General features: G+C 42.3%; 1 protein-coding gene across 2 annotated transcripts; it reads right to left on the reverse strand.

Moving 5' to 3' along the window:
* Window positions 1-3,090: 3,090 nt before the first annotated feature.
* On the reverse strand, window positions 3,091-11,560 carry LOC106590621 (suppressor of cytokine signaling 6). Of its 2 annotated transcripts, XM_014181749.2 has the most exons (3): window positions 11,136-11,558; window positions 9,475-9,534; window positions 3,091-9,176 (listed from the first exon to the last, which is right to left on the reverse strand). In XM_014181749.2, exon 3 carries the CDS (start codon window positions 9,151-9,153, stop codon window positions 7,387-7,389), a length of 1,767 nt encoding a protein of 588 aa, XP_014037224.1. In that variant the 5' UTR covers window positions 9,154-9,176; window positions 9,475-9,534; window positions 11,136-11,558; the 3' UTR covers window positions 3,091-7,386. The 2 variants fall into 2 exon arrangements, with proteins under 2 accessions (XP_014037224.1, XP_014037225.1); XM_014181750.2 differs by lacking the exon at window positions 9,475-9,534 and having other exon boundaries at window positions 11,136-11,560.
* Between the last annotated feature and the right edge of the window lie 12,743 nt (window positions 11,561-24,303).

Genomic DNA, 24,303 nt, shown 5'->3' on the forward strand with positions numbered 1-24,303 from the left:
CAGAAAACTGAGGATGGATCAATAACATTGTAGTTACTCCACAATACTTAATTTAATGACAGAGTGAAAAGAAGGAAGTCTGTACAGAAATAAAATATTCCAAAACATGCATCCTGTTTGCAATAAGGCACTAAAGTAAAACTGCAAAAAATGTGGCAAAGCAATTAACTTTTTGTCCTGAATATAAAGTGTTATGTTTGGGGCAAATCCAATACAACACATTACTGAGTACCACTCTCCATATTTTCAAGCATATCAATTGCTGCATCATGTTATGGGTATGCTTGTAATCGTTAAGTACTGGGGAGTTTTTCAGGATAAAAAGAAACAGAACGGAGCTAAGCACAGGTACAATCCTAAAGGAAAACCTGGTTCAGTCTGCTTTCCACCAGACACTGGGAGATTAATTCACCTTCCAGCAGGGCAATAACCTAAAAGACAAGACCAAATCCACACTGGAGTTACTTACCAAGAAGACAGTGAATGTTCCGGAGTGGCCGAGTTACAGTTTTGACTTAAATCTGCTTGAAAATCTATGGCAAGACCTTGAAAATGGTTGTCTAGCAATGATCAACAACCAATTTGACAGAGGTTGAAGAATTTTGAAAGAATAAGGGGCAGATATTGTACAATCCACATGTGCAAAGCTCTTAGAGACTTACCCAGAAAGATGCACAGCTGTAATTGCAGCCAAAGGTGACTAACACGTATTGACTCGGGGTGTGAATAATTAAGTAAATTTACAAACATTTCTAAAAACATGCTTTCAGTTTTTCATTATGGGGTATAGTGTGTAGATGGGTGAGAGAAAAAAAAAATCTATTGAATCCATTTTGAATTCAGGCTGTAAAAGAAAGAAATGTGGAATAAGTCAAGGGGTATTTCTGAAGCCACTGTATACTGTATGTAGGCTGGCTAATTTGAGCGGTCTTCATCATGCCGGTTTGCTGGTGACAAATGGGTGCGGCACGCAACGCGGCAGATGGCCCGGCCTCCTCATCAATCTGAGGAGCCAGGCGGGTGATGGATGTTTCCTCGGGTGTAAACAGTCTTTAACTAAGAACCATACAGAGAAGGAATTTGCTCAGAGACAAGCACCTTTTGTCATAAAGGTTGGTATATCGGTGCAGGAAAGAAATGGCGTAAGCAAGGATTGAGAGCATGTAGGTTTGCTTCTATGACTGAATGTTTTTGGCTGAACAGTGAAGGACATTTCTCTTGGTTTCAGTTCAGTTTAAATTCAATGGGAAAAATAGTCTAAGAGTCTTATTGAGTTGTTTTCCTGAGATGTGCTTTTGGAACAATCGCCGAAACATGTAACAGGCAAATGTCATCCTTCCATCACTACACTCAAATCAGTGTTTTTGGAGAGTAAACAAAATAACAGTGAGTAAAAGTATTGGTATTCAGAACTGGGGCTGAGAACTTATTTCTAATACTGACTGCTATAGGTCACATCAATGTCACACAGACACCCCTGGAAACAACAATCACTAACTGCAAGACAGACACTGTGTGACATTGAGACGTCATCAGCTCTATGCCTACGACTTCACTTACAGAAAATAAAAGTTAAACTTCATTCCAAAAAAAATAAATATTTTGGATACAGATAACAGGGAGGGAGTGAGAGAGAAGAACAACTGGAGGAATGTCACTGTGACCACCAGTGTTATGAATAAATCCTAAAGGCTCAGCATTGCAGAGAGAGAGAGAGAGAGAGAGAGAGAGAGAACATTGGTGCATCTTTTACCTCAGAAGCCTGGAGAGGCCCGTCAGAGACTGCAGATAAATATACTTCACCTCCTCATCACCATGCAGACTGTGTAAGAGCTGATCTGAGGTCCAAACCTGACACCATAACCCCCCCACCTCCTCATCACCATGCAGACTGTGTAAGAACTGATCTCCTACTCATCACTCCTCCAGGATGGCTCCCTCCTGTCATCTTCTGCCTTCCAACTCCCTCTTTCCCCTACTCCTATACACTTCCTACTCCTTGAACTCCCACAGCCACTACACTGGTCCCACCCTTCTGGAAAGGGGACTATTTATTTTGCAGCTTTTGAGAACAAAATTAAGTCCACAGTTTTAGATTGTATTTCTAAATCAATCAAAAACAGCACATTTTCACAGAACGGCAAGGCAGTACAGCCCGCAGGACCTCGGTGAGGACCGAATGTGTCCACCGGGGCAAAATGCCACCACTACTCTGATCAGTAGGAATAAAACGGGGAAACAAAGTTCAGGCAACGGCCTGAGAAAGTTCTCTCCCGTTTCATACCGACTGAACATGACCCAGAAGTCATCCAGTGCATCACAACAGAAGTCTTAGATCATGTATGTGTGGAAAGCGCAGACTTCTCCCCAAACAGCTCAATTTGTACTTCAAACACACAGATGATTGACAAGTAAAAGAGTGGTAATTTGAGTGTTTGAGAAAGTACTGTCAGAAAAGGAGGAAGGAGCTTCTTTGTTTTAATTTATTATAGAACGAGAAGTCTTTCTTTGGCCCTTCAGTCAATACTATACGAGAATTAGGCTGATCTTCACACAGGCAGCCCCATTTTTATATTTGTTTTCCACTGGTATATTGACCAATCACGTCAGACCTTTTCACATCAGATATTTTTCAGAGCTGATCTGATTGGTAAAAAGACCAATTAGTGTGGGGGGGGGGATCAGAATTGGGCTGCCTGTGTGAATACAGATGGTGGCTGGGTGCCTCGCGGTTAAGAGCTTTGGGCCAGGAACCAAAAGGTTGCTGGTTTGAATCCATGAGCCGACTAGGTGAAAAAGCTGTCAATGTATTCTTGAACAAGGCACTAAATCCTAATTGGTCCTGTACGTCACTCTGGATAAAAGCATCTGCTAAATGAAAGACCAACGGCTGAACGCAGCTGGTGGCCACCTGCTCAACATGTAGAATCGTTGGGAAATTAACTGAAACTGGACAGCCAATGTTCTGTGGTCAGAGGCGACAAAGTAGAACAAGCCGCTGATTTTAAAGTACACTGGACCGTTGGTTGCTCTGGTGTTTCCTCTAAAACATTGCAAACAAATAGAAAAAAAAAATGTATTACCACAGACTCGGAATATAGTTTTTATTTATAATTTATACAAAAACTTCAACTGTATCCAAAAGTGTGCAATAAATCACTATCGTTTATTTTTCAAAAGAAAAGAAAATGTAAACTGAAGTTTTTTTTTTCCTAATAAGGACTTACTAATAGCTACTAATGATATTTACATTGACTAAAACTGTTTACAAATCTACTTTGTTCTCCCAAGATAACAAGTCATTGTGTGTACATATTTCAAAATGGCGACATTCTCTTTCCCCATAGTTTAATACAAGGCAATATCATGTTCATGAAGTAACACAAATGTGTAAAACACACAAAAAAAATGTTTTTAAATTGTACCAAAGATGTCCATGATAGGAGCGAGGATAAACAAGATGTGGATAAAAACAGGTATTTACCAAATCATTGTAAACAATCACCTTCATTTGCAGAGATGCGCAAACAAACAAACAATATAAAATGGGTGAAGCTTGTTCGCCAACTACTAAACAACTTATGAATTCAAAAATGCTTTAGTAGTTTGAACAAGCGTCAACCCCTAAAACTCACACATAAGGCAATGACTCAGAGTGATAATGAACAAAACAAGTCACGGGCTACTGAAGTATCATAATAACGTCTCAGTGAGTGTTTAGCCAATTGGGGATCTCTTTGTCTGGCTCTGCCACACAATACATCAGGGTTCATACAGACAGTGGTAAGTCAAAATCAAGGACCTAAGTACTTTTTCAAGCACCAATATTTTTTTCAAGGGCCATCAATTTGTAATAGTTCCTTTTATGCAATTGCTTCTAGTCACCACCAGATGGCAGTATATCACCACAACCTCATGGAAAAAAACAACTTATTATTTCACCAGTACCTTACAAATTCTACTCAATAATAAATTATTTCTCTACTTATTTATTACATACATGAACGGTAAGTCAGTACTGATGTTGTAATTTGTGTAGTGATGAGCAGAGTTTTGGGCATTTCCTTATGGTGAACGCATTTCCTATTCACATTACGACACGATTCCAGCTTTAGGACTACTGTGTTTTTATTGGGCATCTACTACTTAATAGCTACGCCAAAGCATATTTTTTCCCGAATGGCAGCTCTAGAGTCGCGGGTCGGGAGAAGGCTGGGTGGGCTGTGTGAGGAAAACGGCACCTGAATGGCCAGCAGAACGGCAGGAGCACGGCTGAGGCTTAATAAAGCGTAATTTCACTGGCGATGCGTGAATGAGGCGGTTGGTAAAAAAAAAAAAGCTCGATTCACCCATGCTCGCCATGTCAAAGTCTGACGCATTGTTTGCACCTTACACGGTGTGGCTTGATTGGGTCCAGTGATGTAGTGATAAACTTTTTTTTTTTTTTTTTTAAAGGTGGGTAAACTACACTGATCAAAAATATATAACCCAACATGTAAGGTGTTGGTCCTATATTTCATGAGCTCAAACAAAAGAACCCAGAAATGTTCCATATGCACAAAAGGCAGGATTTAATCTACATTTGACCAGCGTTTTAGCTATCGACGTGACGTTTGGTGGCGCATAATCAGTCAGTTCTGTGGTCGCCTGGCAGCCAGAGCGCCAAACGTGAAGAAATAACACTCTGTAGTCTGCCTGGAATTTAATATGCAAGACCAATACAATTTTTTGCAATATTTTTCTTAAACATATTTGATCAAGTACTTTTCATGTACCAACTGGAGAAATTGTCAGATTTTCAAGGTATTCCAGTACTTGAATTTCAGAGTGTCAAATTCAATTACTTTAAGCACCTCAAGCACTTTGTGCGGACCCTGAATAAAATAATAAAATACAACTAAGCGTACATTCGTCAAACAATTAAACATTTTCATTTCACATTTGTTTTCTTCAATTCAATGTTCCACATTCTAGTCATCGTTGGTCCTTGATAACCTAGCAACAGTCTTAGATATGACACTGGTGTCTTACCCTTTGTATCCCATAGACATAACAAAATTCAGTTCATTTCATTAACAGGTACCCCACCTGTGTGTGCTCTGGAGAAATCATATGTTGGACTGTGTGTTGTGACATGTTTTAATGCTGTTATTCCAGGGACAATATTAGTAAGGGGAAACAATGGAGATTTACCAGTCAACAGTACAGTGAAGAACCGTGCCCAGAAATGTGGCTTTATCTTCAAGTAAGTGGAGATTTTTGTCTTATATGAAGCAAAATATTTTACCTTGCTAAAACATGCATACAGCCATTCCCTTGGTATATCCTCTCACACAGCCATTTCCCTGGTATAACCTGGAACAAACACCCTACTAGTCCCCAAAATGACAGCTGAATGTCACAAGTCACAGGAAATAAAACAAATATTCAAAACTCCGTTGCACACAGAACACCCAGCTGGTGATGGTGATATAACTGAGTAGAACAATCCTTCTACACCAGACTGACAACATTACCTACATCCTTCATTCTTATACATTTCAAAGCAATAAAATGCCAACAAATCTTTATGCAACACTTTTGAAACGTGCGGACAACGTCTGATCTTATCTACCCTCTGCTATCCGGGTGTCATGGTAACCACCTTAGATACCAACAGATCATTACTACCTAGGTCTAGACTATACATATCTACCAGCCTACCAAAGTAGTCAGAGATCCTTTTAACATACGTAAAACTTTGATTCCTTGTCAAAGTATCTGTTTAGAAATCACTTGCATAGCATACCGAGTATTATTTTCTCCCTTTTGTTCTGATACAAACAGCCCAGCCAGACTGTGAATATGTAGGTTAACATTGACAATAAGCATGACAGTGGATCCATTTTAAAATTGTCAAACTGGAAAACTGCCATGAAGTCGAGAGTATGACATCACTCATGCAAGTCATTGGGCAAACTTCCCACAAAAGCCTCAATCTCATTCTCCATGGAGCAGGACATTACTGCACTGGGAGGGAATTCTGTCATGTACATCTCCTCTCCCACTCTCCTTGCGACCTCCCAAATATGAGGAAGGGGCTCCAATATTCATCTATTCTGGCTTCCCCCCCCTCAAATGCCTCGACCTAAGCAGCCCCATTTTTGAGATTCCTTCTCACAAGGTTTCCTTAAAATGTGTTTAGTGATAAATGTTGCTGTAGAAATGAAAATGTGACTCCCTTTTTACAGTCGATACTCCTGTCCCGTGTACTGAGTAGGCCCAAGTTTCTACAGCGTCTGACCGTTCAAACACCCTTCATGCACACAGAGCTAAGCATACTGCACTGAACATGGCACTTAAATTGGTCCTAGGGCAGCCTTTTCTGACACTCCTAATAGAGAAGCAGTTAAATGTTTATCTTCAGGTTAATTACTTACTGATATTTGCCTTTAAAAAGCGATGATATTGATGCATGCTTATTAAGTTGAAGTGCATGGCGACACAGAAACCATCCTGTATCTTTCCTAATAGTACCATTATAGTGGGAGAGAGAAAGTTGTCTACATGCACCCACATACAGCTTACACTTCTTATTAGCAGTTGTCATTAACCAACTTGATGGATGACAAATAAGGTTGAATTAACCCTGTTTAAGAACTCAGAAATTAAGAGGATAAACTTGTTTATGCAAAAAAATGTAAATAAAAAAAATTGTTTGTCAAAAGATCCGCCCCATTGCGTTTAGAGTTGTTGGAGATCTTTCAAATAAATTGCCAAATGAAGCATAAAACAAATCTGACTGGATATGCATTTCATTACGGTTTCACTTAAAAGCTGGCTTGGATTTGACATCTTAAAAGGCTGCAGTGAATTAAATGAAATGTATATTTTTTAATCTGTAAATTTCAGTCAGAAGGCAAAATATTGACATTATTCAGAAGGCTGAACTTGCCATTCTAGCGTTTACAGTTTTCTACAGCAACTGGGGAGAGAAATATTGATCTTTAGATCTCACTGCTGATAAATGTTGTTAGCTGTAACTTAGTCACGCTGCACACTTCCTGACAGATTCAATGATGTCACTCTGGAGGCGTGGCCACAATGACTTAACCATAACTGAGAAATGGAGGACTGGACACTAACAAAAATAACCAAGGAGTAATCTGAAATGACACCCTATACAGTGCACTACTTTAAGCGAGTGCTCTGGGGAAAAGTAGTGCACTACATACAGAATAGGGTTCCATTTCAGACATCCCTGGACACAAACAAAGAGCCAATGGAACCCAATCGATCGTCTCCAAACTACGAATGTCTGTAAACCTTTGTTGAATCTCTTAAACTGAACACAAAAGTGCAAGTTGCTAACGTCGTCTGTCCCATCTCACGTCTGTGTCAACCGAGTCAGTAGTGCTTCTCTTGCAGGTAGTCTTTCATCTTGTTGGGCAAAGGCAGGTTCTGAATTAGGTCAATCCTGGTATACTGTCTGATCACAAACCGACACAGGTACTGCAGGGAGCGCACGTGCATAAACCGAGACACGGGATTGGTCAGCCTGACGGGGTATGTGGCGGACCCAGGTAAGCGAGATCTAGAATAACAGAAGGCTCCGTTCTCAGAGTCTTTGACGGAGAATTCTATCAGGTCCACCATGGACGTGTGTCCCTCCACATCAGGCTGCTCATAGAAGCTGAAGCGTCCGTTGGAGTGTTCAATGCGGGTGTGGAGGGTCTTGGTCTGGGAGCGGAAACTCAGGCTGAGGAGGTACCTGTCGTCCGAGCTGTCCCTGACCAGAAACGAGCCGTCAGGCAGGTTGACCAGCTTCTCCTCGGCCTCCCAGCGTGTGATAGGTCCCCAGTACCAACCCTGCCTGGCTAGCTTCTTCAGCTCCTCAGTCAGGCTGGTTACCACCATTGGTCCACTGCTCCGGACTGAGTCATACAGCCGACTCACCCCCGGAGCAGAGTCAAGGTCAAAGTTCAGATGTTGCCTCACCCGGGCCGCCATGTGGCCGTCTGCCCCGCCGAACCTGGAGTAAGTCCTGGGGATGTTGTTGCTGGGTAGAGCGGGCAGGAGAGGGGAGCGCTGGGGAGGAGCGGGGTGTTGTTGAGCGTTGACCCTGTCCCTGCAGCTATGGAGCATCACACCGTTAGAGCCGATGAAGAGGCCGTTCACCGATTGTGACTCCATGAAGAGGTCCGCTGGAAGGTTCCGGTTCAGACTCACCAGATCCTGGTCCTCCTGACTCTGGTGGTCGGCGTGGAGGGAGCTACTGTCCACCTCCGTCACCACCTCCATGGGCGAGGACCTGTCCAGGCAGAAGGAGTGAGAGACAGAGTGGGACCCCTCTGGGTACATTCCCTCATCTAAAGGCATGGTGTACTGGATGTAGTCCTGCGGCGTGAGGCCCAGGACTACAGGCACGTGTTTGTCAATGTTCAAGTCTCCGTTCTGCGGCTGCTGGAGGTTCTTCAGGGACTCGGCCTGCTCCTGGAAGATGTTCTCCATCTGAAAGTCATGGTGGTGGAACTCCTTCCGCACGCCATTCAGGTTTGGGCTGGGGGAATGGACCATGGCTTTAACCTTCACCTCCATTTTGATGCAGGCCTCATCTGAAGCGACAGGCCGCAGGGGCCAGGGAGATGGGCTGTAATGGTGGCTACGGAGCGACGCTGATCGTAACGGACGCTGGGCCTTGACCTCGTTGAAGCTGATTGGGACCGAGGAGGAGGAGAAGGTGTCATCATCGTCAGCCGACCCCATGGCTAATGAGCCACCTTTGACCTTGGCCTTCTGCTTGGCCGACAGCCTCCTCTTCAGAGAACCCATCAGGCTCTCGCTCTTAGACCGGCCCTTGTTGTGTCCCGCCTTCTCCTCTCCCACATCACCAATTCCCAGGTTGCAGCCCGCAAGATCTTTAGTGTAGCAGCCCCCAAAGAGCGAGTCCTCCTTGGAGAAGTCAGCCGCTAGCGAGGGCTGCTGGAGCATGACAAAGTCCCCCCCTCCTTCCTCCTTGACCTTGATGTTGAGGGACTTGCGGATGGTCTTAAGGCTGATTTTCTTCATTCTGAACGGCCCTCCTTGGCAGGGGCGGCTACTCTCCTCCTGGAGTCCTGAAGACGGTGCTGCTATCCACAGAGTCCTCCCATCAGGCTGGAGACAGCTGGTCATATACACTGCAGAGCGCTCATCCCCTTAGAAAACACAAATCATATTTTTTTTTAAATCACTACAGTTCCACTTTATTTTTTTCTTCATAATACAGTAATTTAAGTGTTTCTCATACCAAATAATGTGTTTCTATAATTCTTGGATGGGCCAACATTAGGCCTACAGTTCCTCTACCTACATTATATTAGTAATCAATACCCTCATTCAATGCAGATAATCCTGGTACAACACATGCACACCTCTACAGACGTTTCAAGACACACCCTGATGTTTACTGATAAGCTGAACCTTTTATTATCAGTGCACAAAGTGATTACTCACCATTGCATGACTAGAATTGGTGACTCAGTTGGACTAACGTTCCATCAGCTTTCCCTTGGTCTAGAAATAAAAAAATGTGATCATGTTGAATCTGATAGCAATATTGTGGGGATTTAAAATAGACCTACATTTGTTTTGTAGGTAAAACTATGAATGTCACCAACCATAGTGACATAGCAGAAAATGATTCAGCAATCGTTCACCTGGTGTCTTCACACGTCCCTTTTACAGTGTTCATAAAGCTATTGTTGGCTAAATATTATTTACAGACTGTTTCAAAATGAAATGGTGTTGTTAGCTAGCCAGCTAAAATATGAACAGAATGAATGCCCGTAGCTAGGTAACGGTAGCTAGGTAGCGTAGGCCCTCATCATTGCTAAAAAGTCAGCTAGTTTATTGATTGCGTTTCTAACCTCAAAAAGGTAATGTTTTGACAACACATACAGTAGTTGCATGTTAAGTGCTGGTCCCATGTCTCATGAGCTGAAATAAGAGATCCCAGAAATGTTCCAGATGCACAAAAAGCTTATTTCCCTCAAATGTCGTGCACATCTTTGTTTACATTTCTGTTAGTGAGCATTTGTCCTTTGCCAAGATAATCCGTCCACCTGACAGGTGTGGCATATCAGGACGCTGATTAAACAGCATGATCATTACATGGTGCCTCTTGTCCAAGGCATCTCTAAAATATGCAGAGTTCATAGACGTCTCAAGTTGAGGGAGCGTGCAATTGGCATGCTGACTGCAGGAATGTCCAACAGAGCTGTTGCCAGAGAATTGAGTGTTAATTTCTTTACCATAAACTGCCTCCAACTTCATTTTAGAGAATTTGGCAGTATGTCCAACCGGCCTCACAACCACGTGTATTGTCGTGTGGGCGAGCAGTTTGATGATGTCAAAGTTGTGAACAGAGTGCCCCATGGTGGTGGTGGGGTTATGGTATGGGCAGGCATAAATTACGGACAACGAACACAATTACATTTTATAGAAGGCAATTTCAATGCACAGAAATACGGTGACGATCCTAAGGTCAGCTGTTTTTTTTTAAGGTGTCTGACCAACACATGCATATCTGTATTCCCAGTCATGTGAAATCCATAGACTAGGGCCTAATGCATTTATTTTAATTGACTGATTTCCTCAAACTGTAAATCAGCAAAAGATTTGAAATTGTTGCATTTTTGTTCAGTTTCCTTGTATTGTTATTAAATAATTTGCCAAGTTGGCCGTGGCGCTAAACTGCATGGTCTTGTCTGTGCCAGCTGCCAAATTAACAATGTTAGCTAATTCGTTAGCTACGAAGCTAATAGCTAGTTAGCCATCTGGGCCTACCACAGTCTTTAGTTCTGCTAGCCATCTAGCTAACTAGCCATGTTTACATTGTTAAAACTTTAAGAGAACTGTAACATGAACGGTCTAAATGAATCATAGTTAGGTATCCCAAATACGACGTCAGTTTCACCTTGACAGCTGAATATCAATGTAGTTGACAAATGTTAATATTGTGTTGACACGTAATACTGCATTTAGCTGTCTGGTCAACCAAGTTAGCTCACCTAGCCAAATAACGTTACTATAGCTAGCTAACTTGGCTGCCTAGCTACATTCATTAGCTATGAGTTTATTAAACGATCTGTAATAATGTATATTTGGGTACTTACTTCGTTAGATGAACATCTGCATACGTGGTAATGTACACTTGAATTGTGGTTTTCCCGAAATCTGAAAATGGAGCTAACGTTAGCTATTTTAGGCCGGAACCGAGCTGAGCTAACTTGCTAGCTACTTAGTTTAGCCAGTCGGCTAGCTTAGCAGTCGAAGACATTTCGTGAAAGCAACTGTATCTCGCTAGCTACAAAAAAAATTAAACCAAAGTGTGTTGCAATAGTTCCCCGTTTTAGCTATGGTTATTTATGTTGTATTGTAATACTTCAACAACAATCTATTTATTTAAATACTTTCTGTCGCCCTCTTCTTCTCTCCTTCTGGTGCCTGTTGAATTGTGGGAGAGAGCAAGCTGATAAATACAGCGAATCACATCCAGCCTCCAGGCTGCTGATGTATGAAACCATTTCTGAAATTCCTTCCAGACATAGCTGGAGAATGGGTCACAGAATGGTGTGTGTGTAATACAAATAATGTTATTCTATTGGCCTACACATGCCCCAGACCAATGAATAAAGAACACACACACACACACTGGGGAAAAGAAAGCAATGAACATGTCAAATAGTATTTTTTTTTAAATTATGGTTGACTGTTTGGGTTCTATTACCTGTTGTGCTCACCATACCATTCTGTTTGGCTCTCAGAATGCACATCCTACGCCCATTCAAATGCCAAGCCCTGAAGGATGTTACAACTAGTAATAATATTTTCCATGCCAATATTATGAGTCCATTTTCTGTCACCCGCAAAATTGACTCTATTGCTTTTCCCCAAAGCAGTGTTACTTAGAGAATTATGCAAGTAAGCGCATCCTAATTTGTATTCTGAAACATATCATATTGGGCTGTCCAATTTTTCCAAACTGTTTTTCTAAGTTACCTCATATCAGAGCTACCAGCTCAAACTTGATCTAATTAGTGGACTAATTAGTGTCAGTTTTGTTTTAAAGTGGCTCTAATTGTGTTTACTGCTGCTGGTCTAATTTGGGCCATACACTGTTGGTCATTATTATATTTTGTCTGGCTGTTAAACTGTCAAGCTCATACAAGGCATACCATGGCAGACTTGCTTAGAGGTGCAGACAGGCCCTATGCAAACACAGTAATTACTGAACCCTATTAGGGCTGATCAAGCTGCCTAAACTTGATATGGGCAGAGAGGGAGGTGGTGTTTGTGTGGGTGTGTGTGTGTGCGCGTGTACATGCGTGTGTGTTGGGTAGGACAGGGAGAGTTTATGCGGTTTCATAGGGCACAAGCACCACGGACACCGCCAGTAGCGAACCAGAGTGCCATGGTTTGACATGTCAAATTAGACCTGACAAACAAAGTGTTTCTCTAGTGATGGGCTATTTACTCCCTGGCAGAATGAGTAAACGTTGCTATTAGCAAAAAAGTGGTGTTACATTTATTTGAGCGAAATCAAGCAGTTTTTGTAAATTTATATTATAACTGGGTTAAAAGGTATTATTTTGTATCAAATGAATTCTGAAGATTTCAATAGACTATCATAATTTGATGAGAGATTAAATATTATCAGGATTATTGGCTGAATAGCACTGCAATGTACAAGGTAAATGGGATTTAGGGAGCATTTATGTCTATGACAAGAGATACAAGATCAATATTTCTACAGAATTTGAAAGTATGTATAAGCACAGGAAGCTAAAAAGAAAATGTAAAGTCAGAACAACAACCAGGGAAACCTGTCTTTCAATGAGATACCTCTACACAGGGGGCACATTCTTCTTCCTTTGTCTCCTCTTAATTCCAAATGAAAGCTGCATCAGCCATAAATTATTTGCTCAATAGGTCTGCGGCATCCTTCAACTTGACTCAGATCCATAGACTTGACTGCTCTGCCGAAGGGGTTTGTCGGGGGTCCCAAGGTGCCCACCCTCATATCCTCAACACTTGCAGCGGAGCGGAGGACGTCTGCAGCAGGCATGTCAAGCAGAGACGGCGCCGCTGGGACCACTTGGGTTTTTTGTTTCAGGAATTACTAAGGAATAACACAGGGGGGGTGTGTGACTCTGCACCATGCCGGTGCCCGCCCTCATGCCGCTTGCTCCCTCTCTCAATGCAGGCAGCTAGGGACATGTATTGAATGGATCGTGTTTACCTCTTCATGCCTACTACTAGGTTTTGTTCTATAGAACCTTTTATGTTTTTTTCCAGCCGACGAGAGCAGTTCTGCTGGTTATTTAGGATTCAGAGGTCGACCCTGTGCTAAATCAGTCCTTCAAGTCGCCCCAGCTCTCCTACGGGAGAGGTTGTAAGAGGTCTTGGAGGATTGGGCATTAATTACATTTACAACAGTTGTATCCACACTGAATGTAATGAGTCAGCTATAGTAAGACATGAGATGAATGCAAATACTGTATGTTCTGTGAAGGAAAAGGGCAAAGAAGATATCATCCATGTTTGCTTAAAAGGATCGGTGGGTCCCCGAGGGACGGTTGAGCTAATGTAGGCCTTCCCTGTGGCTCAGTTGGTAGAGCATGGTGTATGCAACAACAGCATGGTGTGTGCAACGCCAGGGTTGTGGGTTTGATTCCCACCGGGGGGCCAGTACAAACAATTTGTTTTTTTAAATGCATGAAATGAAATGTATGCATTCACTACTGTAAGTTGCTCTGGATAAGAGCGTCTGCTAAGTGACTAAAATGTAAATGTAGGCTAATGTGATTAGCATGAGGTTGTAAGTAACAAGAACATTTCCCAAGATGTAGACATATCTGATATTGGCAGATAGCTTCAATTCTTGTTCATCTAAATGCACTGTCCAACTTACAGTAGCTATTACAGTGAAAGAATACCATGCTATTGTTTGAGGAGGAAGCACAGTTATGAACTTGAAAATGTATTAATAAACCAATTAGGCACATTTGGGCAGTCTTGATACAACATTTTGAAAAGAAATGCAATGGTTCATTGGTTCCTACATTAATTTCACATTTCCACAAACTTCAAAGAATATGCATATCCTTGCTTCAGGTGCTGAGCTAGGCAGTTAGGTTTGGGTATGAACGTAAGCGGGGGTTTTTTATGCGTTTTTTTTGGTGGGAAATGCCTTCTCAAACGTGAAATTTCATGTGCCTTAATAACAAACTTGTATGCCATCTGTGATGATGAATAAACTTGTTTAATTACGAGCCTAGTTGGTTTAGCCAAAGGAAAAATCAGCAACCTTCCTGCTAGCCATGATTGGCTAAGACAATGAGAGGGCTGGACATGCTGAGAGATGAGTTTGGATTGGTCTGCCATATATCATCATTCTGTCTATTTGAGCTGGTCTGTATGTCTAGGTAATCCTGTCTAACGCTGCTGTTTAAAAACATGTATTGTGTATTAAAAGTGCAAAAGTGTTGCTCTCCACTTTCTGAGTTTTGAAATCAGTGGAATTAGAGTATGATAGCTAAGGAGATGGAAAAAACACCTGTCTCCGGATTACATCTTCAAACTAAGGGCAACCATGGCATCCGACAGCAGACGCGTCCAACCATGAATGATGTATACAGGTAAGATAGTCTAGCTAGCTACATTTTCAGATATTACACGGTTCTAATTTTGACAGAAAGAGCCATTTGCTTGGCTAGCTACAGCCTAACCTGGTTGGTTAGCTACCTGCCGATTCATGCAGTGTGGTAACGTCATGAGTTATGATTACAGTTCATTATTTACCTAGCTAGCTAGCTAGCTAACGTTATGTGTATGACCTTATTATTCGTATCTCAGAGCCATTTGCTTAGCTAGCTATAGCCTAATGTTAGCTAGCTAACATTGAACCTGATTGGTTAGCTACCTGCAGATTCATGCAGGGTAGTAACATCATGAGTTGGGATTATGGTTCATTGTTTACCTAGATAGCTACATGTCTTAACAAGACTCCACCATGCAAGTAACCATTTTGGGTACGTTCATAAATTCAGTCTGGCCATCTACTCCAAATTCAGAGGACTCTCGTCTGAGTGCCAGAGCGAGCAGAGTAACTAATGAATTTACGAATGCTCAACACCCATTTAATATGGCCGGTGTCAGAAAACGTCGGCAAAAAATCATAATAAAATTGTTGCCAGCAGCACAGTTACAGTCACCAACGCTCTGGATAATATGAAAATAGCCTAACCATCTCTGCTAGTAAAATGACCAGAGTGGGGTGTTCTCTCATTGTGTGTCTGGAAGTAGCTAGCAAGCTAGCCAATGTTAGCCAGTTAGCTTGGGTGCTTGACTGCCGTTGTAAGGTCAGAAAGTACAGCTCAACCCTACTCATCGGCCAGAGCTTCCGGTGTGCATTCTGAACGATCCGAGAGGGACACGTTTTGAATTTACGAATGGACAATCTGACAGAACAGTTGCAGTCACCAACACTCTGGATAACTTAACAGCCTAACCAGCTCTGCTAGGGCGAGTAATGTTCAGTGAGCTATTCTCTCATTTGTGTCTGGAAGTAGCTAGCAAGTTAGCTTGGGTGCTTGACTTCTGTTGTGAGTACAGACTGCTCGGATCAACCCTTAAAGAGATGGGTGGGGCTAAAGCTTAAGAGGGTGTGAACGATGCTGAATGGGTGTAGACAAAGGGCTCTCCAATAGTACTACCAAAAGATTCAAAGGCCATTTTCTCAAAAGTTAGTTTACAAGTTTATCATCTTTCAAAGAATAAATACTTTCCCATTGTTCCTCAACTGTAGTGTATGATTTACCATTTTGTAGCTCTGAGTCTCCACTTTTATCCAAACGTAAGTTTTCACATTTTTCTACATAAGACCGATTTGAGCTGGTTGGTCATATATATCATTCACAGGTGATAGGCTAATATTGTCACACATCACACTTTTCTTGATTTAATCTTGTCTTTACATATAATATATAATATATGTGTTAAATTAATTTTGAATGGACCATTAACATGCTCTCGAAACAAGGGCAGGGGAAAAAAATAGATGTAATCTATGCACATAGCGAATGGTGGAAACTTTTCCTTTGGTTCATTTTCATGCCAGCCAGGTAGGCTATACCCCTGTTGTAAAGATAAACTACACTTAATATTAGGAAAGTTGAGAAATAAATATAGTAGGCCTAGCCTATAGAAAGCTGATGGATCCTCATCTTTTTAATAGAGGCCATCACTGTTTTCTCACGCAATTGCATAGCCTATAGAAATGTTGTGCAATGTGAGCTCATGGGCTCTCATCAAGTGTTTGATTCGATTTTCAATTACATTTGCATTGATGTCAGAATGATTAGGGTGCGGTCACGAGCCATCATGACTCATGACCGCTGGTGTGGTGGTAAAGCTGTCACCATAACAGCCCTAGATGGGCCTTCCCCTAAGAGAGTCAGATGAAAGCTTTGGCTCAAGCAAACAAATGATGTCAGCTACATTTTCTTTCTACATGTGGAAATGGTCACGGAAATTGTTTTCATCAAAATCATTCACTGGTTTGCTCCTGTCTATAACCACTCTTCTGTCAGGTCTTGGTGGTGCTCTTTGATCATCATTATCATCATTGAAATAGTCCAGGTTATCCATTTACCTCCATTTCCAAAGTCAACCTGGGGGCCTTTGTCTTGCATTTCAAAGATGGTATTATCTTTTACCATATCTAATGTGTTAAATTCTCCTACATTCATTTGACATTTCCACAAACTTCAAAGTGTTTCATTTCAAATGGTATCAAGAATATGCATATCCTTGTTTCAGGTCCTGAGCTACAGGCAGTTAGATTTGGGTATGTCATTTTAGGTGAAAATTGAAGAAGAAGGGGCGGATCCTTAAGAGGTTTTAATCTTATAGTCAGGGTGAGGTATGTCTTGAACTATGACTGCCACAACATATCATGAATTCTGGACCTTAAACTTGGTCTCCTGTTGCCATATGTTCAATTACAATGATTTTATGAAGATGATTTAATACAGGCCCAACCAAGCATTACACCATTTGCCTTCATACTCAAAACACCCCAAAACAGAATAGTCCCCCAACATTATACTGTATTCACTTTCAGCATGTGTACAGCATGTACTTGATGTCGGCCTATGTGTGTATGTATGTATGTATGTATGTATGCCCGGTGCTACATGTAATCACAAAACAAACGTGTTTACCTTTTCATCACACCGACTTCACAACTATGATGTTTATGGTCAGGGCTTCAGATGATACCGACACCAGATTGGACGAGGAGTTTAACATCAAAGGGTTACCATGACAACGAGGCCTGTATATGACATCACATAACCATAGCCTGGTGTTCTGAAGCTTTACTATGTGCAGGGATAATATTAGTTTGTGGTGTATAATAAATGTGAAGGAAATCAACCTACTATTGATAATGAGAACAGTGCACCTAAGTCAGACAGACAACCATGGAAAAACTGAACAAACAAATCATTGCGCTTGTCTCAAGGTTGGCATCCGCTCAGAGCCAAATGCGAAGGATTCAACATCAGGCTTGGGGGGGAATGAGTCGGCAGACTTTGGACCAAAAGGAGGGTGATTACAACAACGATGAGGCTCAGCGAGAGACAAGGGCAGATGACTCACAACAGTACTGTTGTCATTTATTTGAAGTGAAGTTTTGCTCCCTGCACACTACTGACATGAATGACTGATCCAACAGACACACTGACTGGCTGCTAAACAGGAAAGGGCGTAAGGCGAAACATTTAACAGACCAGCCTCAGTCATCACAGACCACACACAGTCTGACTTTTCAGTAAGGTATTTTACATGCAGATAAAGGGAACCCCCCCCTCTCTCTTCTGGGTGAAGAATCTCCCTCAAAATGACACCACTCAAATGTCCTTTCAATTCCATCAGAGCTGAGGTTGTGTTCTTGTTGGACATCAGTGAAGTGGAAACTTGTTTTATTGCTGTTCTCTCAACATGCCCAGCCTCTATGCTCTCAACAAGCCTCTTTCAACATATTTTTTTATTTATTTAACTAGGCACGTCAGTTAAGAACAAATTCATATTTACAATGACAGACTAAGAACAGTGGGTTAACTGCCTTGTTCAGGGCCAGAACAACATATTTTTACCTTGTCAGCTCGGAGATTCAATCTAGCAACCTTTATGGTTACTGGCTCAACACTCTAACCACTAGGCTACCTGCCACCCCAAAATATTGAGAGGGACTGAAGAGACTAATTGTTGAGAGTGTCTAGGTTTCCAGGAGGAACCGTAGGTGAATTGGATTGTAAGAACAGTTTTGCGCAACAGAAAAATCCACTTCAGAGAGGAGGCTTGGAAAACAAAACTGGAGACGCTTCAGCCAAGTCACAAAAAGGAAGTAGGGTCTTCGGTGTGGGAAGAAAATAAACTTTACATCAAAACTGAAATACACTTTCAAAAGTATGCAACACCCTGCAGGTTTCTCAAGTACTGTGTGATTATTTTATTTTTTATGTCAAATTATCATCTTGTTAAGTTTTTTAAATTATAATCCTCCTGATTGATCAAATATCTGCATCCTCTCTTAAGAGTGAGATCTCAAGTAGTTGGATTATTACAGACCACAGGAGGCTACTGAGGGGAGATAATCAAATTGTATTTGTCACATGCACCCCAAATACAACAGGACCTTACCGTTACCATACCTTACCGCTTACTTACAAGCCCTTAACCAACAATGCAGTTCAAGAAATAGAGTATAGAAAATATTTACTATATAAACTAAAGTAAAAGAATCTCATCAAAAAGTAACACAAGAAAATGACATAACAATAACAAGGCTATATACAGGGGGTACCGGTACCGAGTCAATGTGCGGGGGTACAGGTTAGTCGAGGCAATTTGTACATGTATGTAGGGGTAAAGTGACTATGCATAGATAACAAACTGCTAGTAGCAGCAGTGTAAAAACAAAGGCAAGGGGGGTTCAATGTAAATTGTCCGGGTAGCCATTTGATTAATTGTTCAGCGTTCTTATGGCATGCAGGTAGAAGCTGTTAAGGAGTCTTGGCTCTAGATTTGACGCTCCGGTACTGCTTGCCATGCGGTATCAGAGAGAACAGTCTGGAGTGACTGGAGTCTGACCATTTTTGGGGCCTCTGACACCACCTAGTATATAGGTCCTAAATGGTCAGAATGGAACGGCATTAAACATATGGAAATCATGTGTTTGATGTATTTGATACCATTCCACTAATGCCGCTCCAGCCATTAGCGCAAGCCCATTCTCCCCAATTAAGTCGCTGCCAATCTCCTGTGGTACAGACAGAGTGGCTATGAAAACAAATGAGGCCTATACTTTCTTTGGAAAGGCTGTACAACATCCACTCCGATTCTTTGGCAAACTAATGATTTAAAAAAATATATATATCAGATGAGTTGAATGACAAGATCATTTGGGTGCTCTCAAAACTTCACTCGATCTGTCATGAATGAATAAGGTTCCCTGATTTTGAAATGCTTCTTTAAATATTGACCATCCCTGGTCAGAGGACTCTCTTTACATTTCAAGACTGTTTACATTTCTAAAGCCATGAGAGAAAAGATATGACCCACATTAAGATGCCATTGGATTATTGATGAAATGGACAGTTACATTTTGATCTGGTGTAAGACCTGTGTAGAAATGCCGCTCGTCAAACATTTACCAGAAAGGATGAGGTAAGGACAGCTCTCTTTTTAAATGTATGAAATAATGACCAATTCCTAACCCTATGCATGTAAGCCATAATTCTGTATCACAACTGGCCGTGATTGTGAGTCCCATAGGGCGTGCACAATTGGCCCAGCATTGTCTGTGTTTGGCCGGTGTAGGCCGTCATTGTAAATAAGAATTTGTTCTTAAGTGACTTGCCTAGTTAAATAAAGCTAAAGAAATATATATATATATTTTTTTAACTAATTGTCGCCGTGCATTCCACATAGGATTACCAAAGCACGCACTGGACACAGGTTATGAAGCCGTTTCTCTCCTTCCTCATTGTGAGGAGCGGGAGAGAAAGCCTGCAATTCCAAGATCTGTGAGCTCTTAAAAATCTTAAACAAAAAAGATGTATTAGGACATAACCCCGCTCTGCTCAATTCACCATTAATGGCAAGGCAGTCAGGTGAAGTGGACTGCTCCCCCCGGGTTTCTAACTGCTCCCCCCAGGTTTCTAACTGCTCCCCCCGGGTTTCTAACTGCTCCCCCTGGTATCTAACTGCTCCCCCTGGTGTCTAACTGCTCCCCTTGGGGTCTAACTGCTCCCCTTGGTGTCTAACTGCTCCCCCCGGGTTTCTAACTGCTCCCCGTGGGGTCTAACTGCTCCCCTTGGTGTCTAACTGCTCCCCGTGGGGTCTAACTGCTCCCCTTGGTGTCTAACTGCTCCCCCTGGTATCTAACTGCTCCCCCTGGTATCTAACTGCTCCCCGTGGGGTCTAACTGCTCCCCTTGGTGTCTAACTGCTCCCCTTGGCGTCTAACTGCTCTCAGAGATGTCTAACTGCTCCCCTTGGTGTCTAACAGCTCCCCCTGGTGTCTAACTGCTCCCCATGGTGTCTAACTGCTCCCCATGGTGTCTAACTGCTCCCCGTGGGGTCTAACTGCTCCCCTTGGCATCTAACTGCTCTCCTTGGCGTCTAACTGCTCTCAGAGATGTCTAACTGCTCCCCTTGGTGTCTAACTGCTCTCGTTGGCGTCTAACTGCTCTCAGAGATGTCTAACTGCTCCCCTTGGTGTCTAACTGCTCCCCCCGGGTTTCTAACTGCTCCCCCCAGGTTTCTAACTGCTCCCCTTGGTATCTAACTGCTCCCCGTGGGGTCTAACTGCTCCCCGTGGGGTCTAACTGCTCCCCGTGGGGTCTAACTGCTCCCCGTGGTGTCTAACTGCTCCCCTTGGTGTCTAACTGCTCCCCTTGGTGTCTAACTGCTCCCCCTGGTATCTAACTGCTCCCCGTGGGGTCTAACTGCTCCCCTTGGTGTCTAACTGCTCTCCTTGGCGTCTAACTGCTCTCAGAGATGTCTAACTGCTCCCCTTGGTGTCTAACTGCTCTCCTTGGCGTCTAACTGCTCTCAGAGATGTCTAACTGCTCCCCCTGGTATCTAACTGCTCCCCATGGTGTCTAACTGTTCCCCGTGGTGTCTAACTGCTCTCCTTGGCATCTAACTGCTCTCAGAGATGTCTAACTGCTCCCCCGGGTGTCTAACTGCTCCCCCTGGTGTCTAACTGCTCCCTCTGATGTCTAACTGCTCCCAGTGGTGTCCAGACTAGCAGGCCTAGTAATGTTGATGTTCCACCACAGAGGATAGCAAGTATGTTGGACTCACCTGGTTCTGTAGTGGGCAATAATAATATTTTATATGTGTACATACAGTAAATATGCTCCACTTGCAACTCATAATAAGGGTTAGGTTGGTTTTTTTAATTATAAGAAAACTGCAACTGTTTTGCAAATGTTGAACTTGTAATATGGATACTAATACTGGAAAAGCTAAATCAAAGTCCGAGTATACAGATTTGACGATATTCTTGCAGAAAAATGTAATGTGAATGTAAATGTCTCCTTCACGATTTGCCCAAATGTACCTGGGTGACTTCACACTAAATGTCATGTAGTTTGCTCATACTTCAAGTTATCCGTCTGAAACTTTGCACATACACTGCTGCCATCTTGTGGACACCATCGGAATTACAACCAGAGTGATGGCTAGATGTGGGACCTTTCTGTTGCATTTCAAAGACGTTGGTGAAAAAGAATTGTTGGTTTTTTCATTGTATTTTCTTCTACAAGATCTATTGTGTTACATTTTCCTACATTCATTTCACATTTTCACAAACTTCAAAGTGTTTCCTTTCAAATGGTATCAAGAATATGCATATCCTTGCTTCAGGGCCTGAGCTACAGGCAGTTAGATTTGGGTATGTCATTTTAGGCGAAAATTGAAAAAACAGGGCTTTTTTATTTAACTAGGCAAGTCAGTTATTGAACAAGCTCTTATCTACAATGAGGGCCTACCTCGGCCAAACCCTAACCCGGACGACGCTGGGCAAATTGTGTGCTGCCCTATGGGACTCCCAATCACAGCAGGTTGTGATACAGCCTGGAATTGAGCCAGGGTCTGTAAGTGACGCCTCTAGCACTGAGATGCAGTATACTGTATTTCATTGATTCTCCACGTTCTGATGTCATCTATTTGACAGTGAGTAAATCTGTGCGATGCTTGACGTTTTCTATGTTTCCAAGGTTGACAGACAGACAGACAGACAGACAGACAGACAGACAGACAGACAGACAGACAGACAGACAGACAGACAGACAGACAGACAGACAGACAGACAGACAGACAGACAGACCAGACAGACAGACAGACAGACAGACAGACCAGACAGACAGTATACTGTCATCCAATGAGAGGTGGGTGACACTAAAGTGTAGAAATTTTTGTCTCATTTCAGCATGTTTCTCTTTTGTGGAACTATATTTAAGTCAGTGGGATGAGCATCGGTCCTTTTCAGTGTCCGCTATGCTTATACAGCTCTCTGAGATGCAACAACCGCAACCAGGTGTTGATCACGTGAGCTCCTATGTGACGTCACCATGCTAAATTTCCCAGCTGAAGTCTTTGTCCAGCGGCCCAGTATTATACTACTGTATAAAATCACATATATAGTTAGAAAGAACACTCAGTTCTTCTGTCTTTTCTACCATAGAGCCAACAATCAGTTACTACCCCTGGCCAAGGCCCATGACAGGGTCAATAGAAGCAATTAGAAGGATTGAATCACTGGGATTTAGAGCCGTGACATCATTAGCTAGCGACAGATAATAACTCAATTCCAAGTGGCCTTTTATTTAGTGTGTGGTTTTATGTACGGCTCCTATATCACCCAGTTGTTTCTGGGCCTTGAGCAGGAAATGTGCAATGGCTACTGTCACTCTTTCATTAAGGGTTATAAACCGGACTATTTGTCTTTGCTGTCCTCTGGTATGACGTCATGGAAGGATAGCATCTGAATGCCTCCAGGATCAACCTAAAACCTAAAACCGGACTCTAACCAATAGGGTGAAAACCACTAAAACTGATCTTGGATCATTGTTCAAGTGGCAACTTCATACAACTCCCTTTGAAACCTAGTTACTGTCTTGACCATTCCCACACTGAACCTTCCTAATGGAAGTTTGACCATAGTACTGGTTCTAATTCTCTGATTTCTCTTGTGTTCCAGAACCTTCTGGCGAGAGTGAGGCAGGCTGCCTGTGACTGCAGGCAGTGGCCTGTCTAAAGCAGCTGTGTGTGAGGCTGAGGAGCAGACTACTACCACAGAGACCCCAGCTTCTTCTCAGCAAACCAAGGTTGGATTACATCTGGATTATTATTGAATGGTCATTTAATCAGGAAGTATAAAACAGATAAGAATTTCATTGTTCAAGGCTGAGATGACCTCATAGGTATTACACCTATGTGGGCTTAATGTTTGCTACTTGGCAAAGATTTTACATACCGGCTTTGCATAGCATTGTATGAATTTTCTATTTTGTTTGAAAGACAACGCCTAAACTTGATCACACTGATATTAGTTTCATTTTGATATTAGTCATACAACTTCCTCAGCATATTGAATTACTATTGATAAGTTCAGTATATGATATGCAGTTGATGTACAAATTATTACTTGGGACCCATGTGTCTGAGTGCGTCTTAGTTCACAGTATGTCTCACTTATTAAGAACTATCTTGATTGTTATTTTCAGGATCCATATCTAACTTCATAGAGCCAGATCCTAAATTTAGTCCAAGTCTCTTTGCTCAGTCAGACCTAATCCTGTCCTATAGACTCCATGGCACGTATCTCAAGAGTAGAGGTGTTCAACTCTGGTGTCTCTGACCAAATTATTGTTCAACAAAGGCAAATTCTAGGGAACTAATGATGATAATTCTCTCTCTTTCACTTTCTCTCCCTCCCTTCATCTTTCCCTCTTCCCCATGGACCCAGTGTCCCAGAACTCGTCTCTGTCCTACTCCCAGGAGGTGTGTGGAGGAGGAGGGCAGCGCTCCTTGGTCTCATCCTCAAGGGAGTGCTCTCCTCGGCCCTCTGTGGTGGGGCGCACCGGCCAGAGACCCAGAGGAGACGAACAAGATGGGAATGCTGCCTCCAACCGGTCTGTATCTGTTGGTGTGGTTTGTCAGTGTTGTTATTCTTAAAATTACTAATTTCTAACTTACACTCTTA

This window comes from Salmo salar, chromosome ssa29, assembly GCF_905237065.1.
Source record: "Salmo salar chromosome ssa29, Ssal_v3.1, whole genome shotgun sequence".
NCBI classification, from domain to species: Eukaryota; Metazoa; Chordata; class Actinopteri; order Salmoniformes; family Salmonidae; genus Salmo; species Salmo salar.

Bases quoted from the DNA above. Each gene is read 5' to 3' on its own strand.
- LOC106590621 (XM_014181750.2), bottom strand. From the start codon at position 9,153: ATGACCAGCTGTCTCCAGCCTGATGGGAGGACTCTGTGGATAGCAGCA.